Raw genomic sequence first — 13099 nt, 5'->3', positions numbered from 1 at the left:
GGACTTACGAGAAACGCAGGGCTTACCTTCCGAAGTCCATCAATGCTGACAGTAAGAAGTGAGATCAGAAACACCAATCAGGCGCTGCTCTCGTATCGCCTCGCTTATTTATGTCGTGGTTTCGCTGCTAGGTGCGCTTGGCTGGGTGCTAGTGGACGCCACAGCGGAACAGCGGAAGTAGTGGCATGACTTTCAGCCCTCAAGGTTTCAAGAGTTTAGGTGCCCGCATTCCATACCACGAGAATCGCCAAAGAGAAAATGACTAGATATGGCGCGTGGTTCCCTGGTGAGTCCCGGCTTGAGAAATACTGTGTATTTTGAATGACTTCAATTGTGTCACAATGGACCTTTCAAGGAACAAAGTCGCAGTGATCGGACTCGGTAAGTTTAGTAAACCTGTCGATGAAACGAGTTGATTATTCTGACGCAGAGTAGGTGCCTTTGGTATTGTGGCTCTGAAGAATCTTGCCGAAGAGGGTTTCGAAGTGACCGGATTTGAGCGCAACCCCTATGTTGGTGGTCTTTGGAAGTTTACTCGAGAGGACAAGACTTCTGTGTTGCCCAGTGAGTAGCACGATGCTCCGCCTGCCATTGCATTTGGATCATTGTTGACTTACGTACTACAGCAACTGTCGTTAATATTTCAAAAGAAAGAGTAAGATTTCTCTCTCTAAAATGTGCAGACGAGAGACTTGGGACTTGAAGTAGTTAATGCGACTGACATTTCATCAGGGGTGTTTCACAGACTTCCCGTTTCCTGATGGTAAGTCTGTCAATTGGACTAAAAGCTAGCACTCTCACAAATCAAAGCGACGACCAGTCAACCTTCGGCCGAAGAGGTGGCGCAGTATCTGGAGGACTATGTCGATCACTTCAAGCTACGATCAATGATGCGTCTCAACACAGTTGTCACTCATGTATCGCATGATGATACTCTCAACAAATGGATTATTGAAATTTCTGGTTCGCCCAAAGAAATGTTCGACAGGGTCATCATCGCGACAGGAATGAACCAAACACCGAACTATCCGAATGTCAAAGGGATTGAGCAGTTCAAGGGCGAAACGCTCCACTCCAAATCTTACAAAAGGTCAACCACACTATTTCAGTCTGGTCTTTCTTTGCTGATGAGCAGTTTAGCCCAGAGAACTTCGCAGGGAAGAAAGTGTTGCTTTTCGGCTTGGGAAACACCGGCGCTGACACTGCAACATCACTTGTGGGCCATGCAAGCGAGATCTATGTTTCTCATCGAGAAGGCGCTCTCATCGTAAGTCATAGACCCCAATCTATCGAAAACCGTGTCTAATCTGCCATAAGCTTCCTCGAACCAACAAAGGCCGTCCGATTGACCACACACTTAACATTCGCTTGATCACTTTCCAAAGGCTCCTCGAGCGGTTCTTCCCTAATCTATCTGAACGCCTTTTCAATGGATTTGTTAAAAGGCTGCAGGATTCTGCATTCAATATCCGTCCTGAGTGGAATCTCTCACCAGCACCTTCGATCAAAACTAGCAACCCAGTCGTCTCAGACGAGATCGTCCCAGCGCTTGAGAGTGGCAAAGTCCACTCTGTCCTAGGTGTCAGCTGCGTAACCGGGCCGAATGAAGTTGAGTTGATTGATGGAAGGAGTTTGAATGTAGATGCTATCATCTACTGCACTGGATACAAACCCAACTTTAGTCTGTTGGATCACGAAGCTGATCCAACGGCTGTTACCACCCCGAAGTGGACTGCGTCCCAGGGGTCTAGGGGCAAACCGCTGCCTCGTCTGTATCAGAATGTTCTGTCTCTCAAGTACCCGGACTCACTCGCATTCATGGGGTGCGTGGCATTTGCAACGGGGGCATTCGTTCTATATGACCTGGCATCCATGGCTGTCGTGCAAATCTGGAAGGGGAACTCGGATCTTCCACCTCAGCACGAGATGGAGCGGGCGGTTGACGAGCACCATGATTGGCTGTGTAACCTTGCAAAGAAAAGTAATGTTCACCCGCAGCTTGTCAATGGCCATTCTTGGTCAGCATGGGCAGACAAGATGGCTGGAACTGGGGTTGACGAATATTTGGGGTGGGGTTGGAAGGGATGGCGTTACTGGCTCAAGGATCGATCTTTCTGCAACCTTCTCATGGGTGGTATCTACAGTCCACATATCTATCGCTACTTCAAGGGCAAGCGAAGTCGGTGGGATCGAGCGAGGGAAGAGATTGAGAAGGTGAACGTCAACATTTCTAGAAACAGGCCCAAAACCGAATAGTATAGAGCCTGCTTTGTTGTTTTAGCTACCTAAGTCAGGTACGCTGGGAACATCTTGTAACTAGCCTTCCAAATCCCTATTCCAGTCATTGACTCTCTTCCTAGCCTGGTATAAATTCCTGTTCACTGAGTCTGGCCTATCAAGAAGCTGCTTCAGCACGAGGTGCAGTAACTCTTGGTGCAAGTCGGGTTCAGCGATATGATAACGCATTATACTGGGAAGGCTCAATTCCGAGCTGCAGGACGGCGAGGTCGGCAACAACCGGAGCCAGTAGTGACGTAGCGGGCTGCAGCTTGATCACACGGATCTCGTCTCTACTGAAAGGAAGCACATGGTAAACTGGTGCGAGTCAGTGGCTGAATCGATTTCAATTTCTCTCATCAGTCACAGGCAATCGGACCTGATTCGGTTGTCCGTCGTCCATCGTTAGCGACACCCACTTCGATGGGCTCGTCACATCGAATGGATGTCATTGGCTGTGTTTGCCAAAGCAGAACTGTTTTATCAGTCCAAGTGCTAACCAAGAAGATTTGAAAATGACGGCTGGGTGACAAGATGTATGTTCTGTGCAACTTACGCTTTTTGTTTGGTTATCAGTCAATGGACACACGCTCTCTGATTTCGCATCACTAAGGTCGTATTGTGGTCCCGTGAGTTGCATGAGCTGCGGAAGGAGATATGACAAGGGACATCCTCTCAAGGAGGGGATGTGGACATGCTTGGTCTCTTATGCAACACCAGCCCTTCGCTGTCATAAAATTACAGATGGAAGCCCCAAGGACGATCATGACAACTCCATGGAATGGAAGATGATGGACTTTTGCCGCGGCGTTATTGTCGCAAGCGCGCGAATGAAACTCTACGCTAAGCAAGAAACTGTATTGAGCGCTTCTGACTGAGCGCTTCTAGCTGAGCGCTTCTGACTAGAGTCACTGGACTCTTCGGACCGCAGGGTTGGCCAATCGACGGTCGAATGCGGAAACTCAGATGACCATGGAAAAGACGAAACTGGGTCGGAATGTAACGTGTCCTAGGCTTATTTTGCGCCAGGATTAGACAATTTTTCGATTGTGACTTATTGACCGGCGTAACAGCGACGACTGAGTCGTCGAGGTGAAACTACAGGATGGGTTTTTATGCGACTGACAGCTTCTGAAATGAAGATCTACGAAGCGATAGAGCGAGCTTGTAGGAAGGAAGCACGAAGACTGACATTCGGATAAAGTAAATCTCGCGAGAAATCGAGACTCCAATTGGGTGATGAGCTGCCGAATGATAAAATACCTCGATAATGATACATGCTCAGCTTCGTCTGCTGATATCTTCCTTAGATCAATGGGATCTCCTGAACAGCCAAGTCATGACTCTTGCTGGTCATTAACTCCCCGTACATCATGCCGCTGATGTAACAAGCACCGACAAGCTCGAATCCTAACTCTTTCCGCCTCAAAATCACAGGAAAAGGACATCCAAAAAGTAAGGCAATGACATCACCAGATCGTGCAACGACGCTGCACCGACCGAGCTTGTTGTCGTTGGAGACGAACATGCTCGACGCCCGTCCTGCTTTCAACAAAAACTCCTTCATGAATGCTTTGTAATGAACATCGAGCTGGGAGGGATCAGTCCTTTTGATTGACTCGTAGAAGGTGACGTAGGGGAGATCGCTGCCTCCTTTAGAGTCGAAGAGGGCGTTGAAGTCAACATTGCCGTCTTTCTTTCTGGGAAGCTCGTTGCCCATGTATGTCTCCAAGTCTCGCATGAACCCAAGCATGTAATTCAATCGATGATGTTGCTTTGTGGTGGCGCGAGCTTCAGAGTCCTCTTCAGTGTGCCCATTGGTGTCGAAAATGAGACTCTCGAACAGTGCTTCGATCTGAGGCTTGCCTGAAACCATGGGCCGACTTTCAAGCTGTCCGAATCGCAGCACCGATAACAATTGCTTTGGAGTCCGCGCATCTTTCAAGACTGGGACTGTGGTTCGAATCGTGTCGAAAAGATATCCTTCGGCTACGAAGACCCCGTCGGCATCCCCCGTTGAGTGTTCTTTTGAGTACGCTCCCATGAAGCGTTTCCCTTTGGTGGCATTGAAGGTACCTGCATTTTCGATACCGTAGCCAGTGTAGATATCGACCCCCGTCGAAGAGCGAAAGTCCGGAGTCCATGAAGGAAGACCAATATCGGTTTGATCCTCTGGATTTTGAGACCCGGCAAGGAGAAACAAAGCTAAACTTCCTGTCTTTTGAGCGTAATGCCTGGCGAACTCGACATAGATATCGCGGAGCGACTTGCTGTAGTCGACGGACAGATACGGGGCCATATCGCACGTACCCATAAGGGCGAAGAGCTTATCACGCGCCTCGGTCGCTTGTAATGGTCTTGTGAGAACAAGAATACGCTCTAGGTTGTTGAGAGCCTTTGGACTGATGGTAAATTGTGCTGTGTTGAAGAACGCTTTGCGAAGTCGGATAGTCCAGGGTGGAGGGTTCTTTCGGTCTTTCCACAGGGATGACTTGGAGGTTATCAAGTCTAGGTGCTTGAGGTTACCGAAGGATGTGCTGAATTGCCCACACTGAACCTGCGCCTTTCCTGACAGGAGGATTTCTTGGAACATCCAAATTCTGCTCCAGTATGGCCGCTCGAGGAGCTCTGCCAATCCAGTCGACCCACGACCATCAGCGCATATCTTTTTCACAACTTCTGCGGTGTCTGCACGTGTGCCGCCACAGCTGTTGGCGAGATTCATACCCTCTTCGGTATCGTGACCAGCCTCGCCAAGCCATATCTGTACACAGGCTGCCTTTGAGTAGATGGCCCCCATTAGAGTCACTTGGACCTGTCGCTCTTCTATGTCCATCTGATTGATGCAGATAGCGTCAGTCCAGATGACAAGCTCTCGGTCCCTGTGACGAAGATTCTGAAGGGCAATAGACAAATTCCTTGTCACCTTCAACTCTGCGTTGTTGACGATAATCGTAACGGTGTCGTTGGGGTCACCCCATCTGTAGGAGAGAGCGTCGTAAGAGGCCGAGACTCTCTTGGATTCGGGATCGTAGTCAACCACGGAGAGCCTGGCCACAACTTGCGACGAGAATGAAGCGGATGGCTCCACATGGAGAATGCGGAACTCATTGGGGCGAAGAGGAACGGTTTGATACACTTTATTTCGATTACGTATCAGCATTCATGTTGTGCATTTGTGAGAAGTCAATCTGGACCTAACGTACCTGGATGTACATTTGGGAGGGGTAACGCGGGGTGTTTGTCCGCATCAATAGAGGTTGTCTTTCTGATTCGAGTAGTCGCTGAGGTGCTTGCTGTTTTGAGCACTGTAATGGCTCGAAAAGCGAGCACAATGGCGTGAAGATTGGCGGCAGGGCTAGCTGGAGGCCTCGATACTGACGATACTGGCGATACCGGCGATACCGGCGCCGGTGTATTGTCGTGTGAAGCCACACCCTCTTTCCGCAAGTCTAGTGGCCGCAAAAGACCGATCATGATGGCGGATAAGGACAAGGAAGAGAACTTGGAAAGTGAGCGCTTGATGTTGAGATAGACGATAAGTAGGGCAACAATTGTACAAAGCTCCTTACAGCTTTGCCTCGAGTGGGAGATATGTGTCAACATATTCATCGGCAGAGGAAGCTACATGACCTCGAGGGGCTTCGGGGAGTTCTTATGAGAAAATCAGGTTTTGTATTGTCGGTAGATTGGCTCTCTTTAACAGACAAGTATTATTTGATGGCCAGGCGAACCGCGCGGCTAGGAGAAGCGTTGAGAGTGTAGCCCGGCGATGTGTAGAAACCAGCCCAGCGTTTACACGGGGACTAAGCATCAAGAGTGTTCCTGAAAAGAGGTTCTAACTGGTCCTTGGATATTGGTACAGGAGCCTTTACGGCGCATCCAACGCTGTTGGTAGCAGAATTGACATGGAAATGGGGCCACTTGATGAAGATCCTCGGGTGCCACTCTCTTGCATAATTACTTACTAGGGTCGTTGGACCCAACACAAGTGCCAAATGCTCCCATTTACCTGACTGTCATTGGAGCTAGAATCAAGTCTGCAAGACACAGATTTGGCAAATTGGACATACCTCCTTGGTTCGACGCATGCCATGCTGTACCATCTCTGTAGCAGCCAGACTATCGGGTGCGTGTTGTGACATTGAAGGAGAGGGTCGGCTAGGGCAGTGCACCAGTCGACAGGGACAGGTCAGTCTTTGACAAAGTGACCAGGCGTATCAGATATATATAGGTCATAAGAAAAGACTTCTGTATCTGTTCTAGATGTAGTCGCAATGCTCGTGAACGAAGATACGTCGTGACACATTTCGTTTGAATCAACCGGACCCAACTTTTCTTCAACGTGACTCTTTGGAGTGAAAATCAGTGAACATACTTCTCGGCCTAAGCGCCGCAATTGGAGTACAACAATCAACGCAAAGTGGGAAGAACGAAGCAGTGTTCGACGGCGATTTTGACAGCTGGGCATAATGAAGCATATCAATGCTGTTGCATGCATCATCTCCCAGCGCAAGGGCGGACGTAAGCGCGCGCCAAGGTAGCCCGAAGTTCTGGATACGCCTCAACTGAGTATGCGACCCATACAGCAACCTGAGGTGGGGAAACGAGAAATGCAACATGGACTGCCAAATATGGAAGAGGTTGACCCAAATCTGGTTCATCCCAGCTGTTAAAGTGGTTCTCGGCCCTGTAGAGGCCTGCTATGCCGGTTATGTTGCACGGAGGTGGACATGATTCGTTGTCGTGATTCTGCGCCGCCTCCTTACGACCATGAAGTGCGAGAGGACTGTATTGGGGGGTTTCCCACTGGAATTCGAGCTGCGTCGATGGGACATGGCTGCTTTGACATTCTGGGGAGATGACATTGGCGTCTCACTTCTGTATCATCCAGACCACCGGGTTGAGGTCTGCGAGGGGCGCAGTCTTAATCCCCGTCCAGTACCAATTGCTCAAGATGAAAAGGCAGCAGGTAAGCCCATGCAATAGACATCCCGCAGGCAAGCCCACAATGCTAGCTCACGTGCGTCATTTTTGCCGTGCTTGATCTTTCGTATTATATCCCGTCTTTGCCCGGATCAAAGTATAAATTCGAAATACTAGCATGACTGCAGACTCGGGTGAAGGTTGCGATTCCGAGATACTACCCCATCTGAGATATCCTCAGTAGTACATCGCCAGTCAAGTTGGGGTAGCGACCAATTACACCAACCATTCACGCTGAGTTGAGAACATTGTCAAGTCTCTCCGTTATTCGCTTTGATGGCGTCAGATCAGACATGGTGATTGGTTACTTCTTTTTCGTCATCGTCAGCTCACACACGATACAAAATGTGTGAAGTGATGGAGGTAAAAAGATTTTTCGCTGTCGACGACAGCACCAGACTCACCGGGACACAAGCTTGAGTTGGAGGGTATCATCGGTTGACGCCAGGGTTCTGTTCACTGGCTCTCCCAATTAATAACCTTACCGCACCTGCCACCGAGCACCGATCTTTTTTCCTATTCATCCATTGAGGCATGCCACAAAATGGGGTCGAATACTCAATCCTTGTCACCTTCACCACAGCCAAGCTGTCGAGATGAGATACTCATAGCGGGTGGTACAGCTCCGATGGGGTGCAATGAAGATCAGTCTGTCGAGAAACATGAGGAAGTAGAAAAACAACCCTACCGCCCAGGCTCCGACAGAGCGAAACAGCCGACCGAGTGTTCCACTACGTCCGCTCTCAGCGGACCGCAGGTCGCTAGGCGCTTGACCCTCGATGGCCTCATTCCAGAAATCCAGTTGCAGGTCCTCCGCAATCTCTCGGACCTAGATAGCCTCCACGCAGCCATCTGCGTCTCGTCCACTTTGCATAAATGTTATCTCTCAGCGAGGCGCGGGCTGCTATATCACCACCTCGGCAAGACCTTCCACAGCCATCGCATATTCGTTGATGCCTTTGCGGCTCATAAGCTTGGCATTCTGCGCGAGTCGACCAGTGAAGATGAACTTAAGCTTCTGGAGGAGTTCATGGATTCATATCTCAACTTGCAGTCCGATCCAGAGAATTTCAGAGCAGCATGTACTGTTGATGATCTGGCCGGCATCGCACGTTTCTACTCATCGACAGTAAGATCTGCTCTACCATAGCTTTGGCGTCAATGGGGTCGTCAGGACATGGAGGCGGAAGACTGTAGCGGATTAAGCGTTACAGAGAGAATCCGTATGATCCGTGGGCTCTACCATTTCGAGACATGGTGTAGCTACCACAGCCTGGGGAGTATCACCGCTCGTCTACTACCGACGACGACGACGACGAATGCCGATATGCTGCGCTTTCTTAACAAGTACCTACAACCTTGGCCAATCGAAAAGCTGAGTTGCATCCACTGTGAGATCCGGACCACTACCGCATGATTCTTCGTAATCCTTCAGCCATTGTCAGTTGTACCAACCCCTATACACATTTTTTTAAGCTTGTCTACCAAGATCTGTCAAGGTCAAATGTTTTTGATGTTAGTGAAGGTACTTTCACTGTTATTCCCTCACCTGTGGCTTTTACTGACGCGAGCCTGATCTAGAGCCTCTCTCGCCCGCGTATGATTGTTCCTGCGAGGCGCTGGTGACGCGTGGCCTGGAGCGCTTCTCTACAGTCCGGAATTGTGAGATGCTCAGTCCACAACTGATTCCACAACTGCAGGATGAGGTGTCTGTTGTACTACAGATCCTAGCATTCCAAGGAAATATGGTTGAGGGAACCTCAGACGATGAAGATGCAATCATGGAACGCCAGATTGATCGCGGAGGTTGCAATCGACTCGACCATGTATTTGAGGAGTCCACTCGAATTCGATATCAGCCTCAGCTCAACTGTCCACATTCACATATCTACATCTATTTAGGTGGAAAAGTGTATTTGAGTGTATCTCAAATGTCAAAAATGCCAAAGAATTGCTTGCAATCGAAGTCCATCTCGATAGACACATGTGGAAATTCAACGTCCCGAGTAGAGTGGTCCATATCAACCACTAAGCCAGAGAGCCCGAGGTTTGGAAGCCCCGTTCGCTTGATATAATGAGGACAATACGCTGATGAACATAGCTGTGTTGCTGGCCATTGAGACTCGGAAGAGGACGACCCAGATGGTGTTGTGGATATGAGTGGCTTAAAGTCATTTTCAATTAACCTCTATGGCATTTGCCTAAACCTGACCCAGCAAGGTTACCTTTGCATCATGCTCCTGTTTCTTGGGCTCAAGTACGTCCGCACAACCTTGCTTTCCTTATGAGGCATGAGCGATGAGAGTCAATAGATGGCAAAAGACTTGGCTGCATGTTTATACAAAAATGATTATCAAAAAGGAAATTAGAGTTGCGATCATATTTAACTAATTACTAGTGTTGGAAAGAACACTCGGAATTTGTCGACTAGAACCAGTGGAACTCTCCCAATGGAGGCAACATATACTCCACATCTCTGGAGTTAAGAATAGAGGTGCAGTTCTCCTTATCAGCCGGAATGGTTGGCTTACATGCCGACTCACAGACAGTACCACTCTCAGGCAGCTTGCCCTCGTAAAAGTAGTCCCTAACGATCTTGACAAGACAAGCGCTTGGGTTAGATGTCGCGCCATGTCCGGAAGTTTCTTGAATCACCACAGCCGAGCCAGGATGTCCCTTCTGAACGTGCAGGGCGTTTCTGAGAGGAGTGATTGGATCGTAACGGCTAGAGGTGATCAAGAGCGGTGCAGCGGGAGCCTTGGAGTCGTTGGCGTTGGCGGCAAGGCCATTGAAAGGTCCCGTGAACGCGTACGGCGGGCGAATCTTACGCCCGGCACAGGAGATTGGGACTGCTCCGGTTACAGCAGTTCCAGTCGTCTCGGATTGGTTCTTCAACTCCTTAAGCAAGTTTTCGTAGAAGGAGATATTGCGATTAACCACGTCATCCACGATGTCTGTGCATAGAACGCTAGATAAGACATCAGAGTCCCAATTGTACTGAGGAAGCTCATCGTTCTCCAAGTCGCAGACAAGCTTGATGGACTCGGGGGTTAGAAAGTTTGCGAGAATGGATGAGTTGCCCTTCAGAAGTGCGCTGAGGCCCAGAGCAAGTGGCTCGAATGAGACCAAGGGAGTGTACATGGCTGAGAAGATTGCCTGGCGGATGACTGGGGATGTGAGAACACCCGGGCGGTCGTTGTAGGCGAAGGAGACGGGGTTGGTATCCATCTCATCGAGAAAGTCGGCGACACGAGCTTTGACATCTGAGCCGGACTTGTCAGATGACTGGAAAAGGGGACAGTCTTCCTTGGATTCAAAGCAAACAGCGTAAAATTGATCAACGATCTTCTCCACGTCGTTGATATTGTTTCGGAAGGTCTATAAAATTGATTAACATGGGGATACACTCAAGAGGTGAGATAAACTTACACCAGCAGCCCAGTCGTCGCCGTCAACGACAGCATCAATCCAAATCCTGCCAATGCGCTCAGGAAACATTGACGCAAAGGTATTGCCCAAGTAGGTCCCGTATGAAATCCCAATGTACTGCAGGCGGGCTGCCTCAGCATCCTTTGGTTTGGCCCTTCCCGACTCCTTCCAGCGCAGGTCGTCGATGCGGTCAATGATCTCCACCATATCACGGGCAACGGACGCGGTGTTCATGTGACCCCAGATACTATCAACACCATTCTCTTCACAAAGAGCACTCTGAGCATTGGCGTCGGCCCAATGATAGCCAAGAGCGTCATCAATCGGGGGTAGAATGGAGTCGCGCTCCTGGGAAAGCCTGCGGGCGAACTGGTCTCCCTTGAAGCAGTCGGCGCGAGGCGTACTTGTGTTGACACCACGAGGATCAAATCCGATGATCTCATAGTTGCGGTCTTGACCAAGGACCTTTTGCAAGGTGGGTCCAAAGGAGTAAGCAAAACCGGTGCCAGAACCGCTTGGACCGCCGGGGTTGATGAGAATACTGCCAGCGAAGGACGGGTCGTCATTCGGAACTGTTGCCGGGAGCTTGAGGATGCCAATGGAAGCAGTGCTGTTCTTGGTTGGGTTTGACCAGTCGAGTGGGACTTCGAGTCGGGCGCATTGAAAGCCATCACCACAGTCGTAGTATTGCAGGTCTCTCGTTGGTTTTGTGTCGACCCAGCTGAAGGCTTTGGTGGAATTTGTGCTTCTTGTAGCCAAGGGGAGAGTGACCGCTTGGCTGAGGCCAAACAAAGATCCGGCCAAGAGGAGAGAAGACACCATCGTGACAAGAGTGGCTGATCTTCTACTAGATTTTGTCCACTGTATAGATGTCCGAAGTTCGGAAAGGTATAATCTGAGTTGCTACCGGAGTGTGAATTTCTACTAACAAGTCGTCCGAAATGTCGAGGCAACTGATGGTATTTCAATAAATCTGGAGGTCCCTGATCACAGCAACTGATTGTTCACTGTGAGACATCCATCTTGGCAAAAGTACTTTCATCGCTCAGGACCGCAGTCGAGTATCCATTGCCATTGATGTTTGGCTGGCTGTAGGATTAAGATGCTAGTCACCCTGCCAGGCAGGCGCATTTCGCCCTGGCAGTGTGTATTACAGCGACTCTCGTATTCTCTTAGCTACTTTTGTACTAGTCGCATCTGTCAACACATCGTGATTGGCAAGTTTTGGACGTTAAGCCACATTATCGCCTGCGTAACTGCCAGTGGGCTATGCTTTAGTTGATCTTATGAAGCCATCCCTCGCGTCGCGGGACTGATCTTGAGGCCGGCAGCCATTGACTATTCCAGACTTTTGCTTTTTTCCTTTTTCAGAATAGGACCCACATTTTACAAAGCCCCCGAACACAGCGCAAGTTGGTTGAGAGCACAATGCTTTACATCGATTATTTTACTAGGCTAGATTGTGGTCTTCCAATCAGCCACTCGAGTCTAAGCACGCCAGCTTGGGTACCTGCGCTTGCCCTTTGTATACATGGCATTCGAAAGAACAGAATAGCCAAACTCACGCAGAGTCACTTGCATGTTGAGGTGTTTCCGAGGAGAATTCCTGCTGTCTCGTGTTACGTTATACTTGATTGTGTTGAGGCCTGCAGGAGGAACATTGCCAAGAAACTAAACACTTAGCGAGTGGCTGAACCGCATTATGGTGCTGACGACCGCGTCATGTCGAGCTGTACCTGGATTGACAGCCCAAGCATTGCCCGGTGCTCGGGACTTTCGGGCGCCAAAGAAGGCCACAACAAGCAGTCGTAGTTCTATTTTCGGACTTTGGAACTTTGGCAGAACTACCCTGGACAAATGTTTCGACGTCATGATCATTGCAAGATTTGGTCTAACATGACTTTGAGGCACGTGATAGAAGACGCGTTCTCTGAGTTTCCCTAGCAATAGCCATAAGTAGGTAAACAAGTGGTAGCCCACCGGCTCTTCAATGAACCTGATATTTTCGCTTGGGTTTGTTTTGGCCTACGAATGCTGCGATTGGACGAAGATGAATGGATCAAACCAGACACAATTATCATACCTGCGTGGCAACGTGGATGTTTTGCAATGTTTAGTAAAGCTGCCAGTGGCAGAGTTACGGCTTTACCGCCTTACGGGGCACCTGAAAAAGGAATCCGCTTTTTCGTGACCAAAACTCAATATTAGGCTATGGGATGTTTGCTTTTGCGCAGAAATAGTATGGAGTTATGCACACTGAGACTTGAGAATATAGGTGAGAGTGAATGAGGACTATTCACGAAGGTGGCACGGTGCTTTGCAGAGGAAACGGTCTTTAGCAAAACCGAGATACCGCCATCACAGTTACTTTTTTGGTCTAAGGGTTGTCGGTCGTGATATGTCGTCC

At 49.3% G+C, this 13099-nt stretch overlaps 4 protein-coding genes across 4 annotated transcripts; 2 read left to right on the top strand and 2 right to left on the bottom strand.

Moving 5' to 3' along the window:
* Positions 1-341: 341 nt before the first annotated feature.
* On the top strand, positions 342-2256 carry CABS01_00925 (uncharacterized protein; the record flags this gene model as incomplete). Its single annotated transcript, XM_060534306.1, has 7 exons — positions 342-381; positions 436-564; positions 627-655; positions 733-763; positions 811-1090; positions 1141-1267; positions 1318-2256. The coding sequence occupies 7 exons, from the start codon at positions 342-344 to the stop codon at positions 2254-2256; spliced, it is 1575 nt and encodes a 524-aa protein (XP_060401384.1).
* Positions 2257-3583: 1327 nt separating this feature from the next.
* On the bottom strand, positions 3584-5754 carry CABS01_00924 (ankyrin and HET domain-containing protein; the record flags this gene model as incomplete). The annotated part of the gene is made up of 2 exons (XM_060534305.1): positions 3584-5415; positions 5484-5754. 2 exons carry the CDS (start codon positions 5752-5754, stop codon positions 3584-3586), a joined length of 2103 nt encoding a protein of 700 aa, XP_060401383.1.
* A 2137-nt stretch (positions 5755-7891) lies between these two features.
* On the top strand, positions 7892-8607 carry CABS01_00923 (uncharacterized protein; the record flags this gene model as incomplete). The annotated part of the gene is made up of 2 exons (XM_060534304.1): positions 7892-8392; positions 8536-8607. 2 exons carry the CDS (start codon positions 7892-7894, stop codon positions 8605-8607), a joined length of 573 nt encoding a protein of 190 aa, XP_060401382.1.
* A 1083-nt stretch (positions 8608-9690) lies between these two features.
* Positions 9691-11514, bottom strand: CABS01_00922 (uncharacterized protein; the record flags this gene model as incomplete). The annotated part of the gene is made up of 2 exons (XM_060534303.1): positions 9691-10641; positions 10693-11514. 2 exons carry the CDS (start codon positions 11512-11514, stop codon positions 9691-9693), a joined length of 1773 nt encoding a protein of 590 aa, XP_060401381.1.
* Between the last annotated feature and the right edge of the window lie 1585 nt (positions 11515-13099).

This window comes from Colletotrichum abscissum (genome assembly GCF_030869225.1).
Source record: "Colletotrichum abscissum strain IMI 504890 chromosome Unknown Scaffold_2.1, whole genome shotgun sequence".
NCBI classification, from domain to species: domain Eukaryota; kingdom Fungi; phylum Ascomycota; class Sordariomycetes; order Glomerellales; family Glomerellaceae; genus Colletotrichum; species Colletotrichum abscissum.
This window is presented reverse-complemented; position numbering and strand designations above follow the sequence as displayed.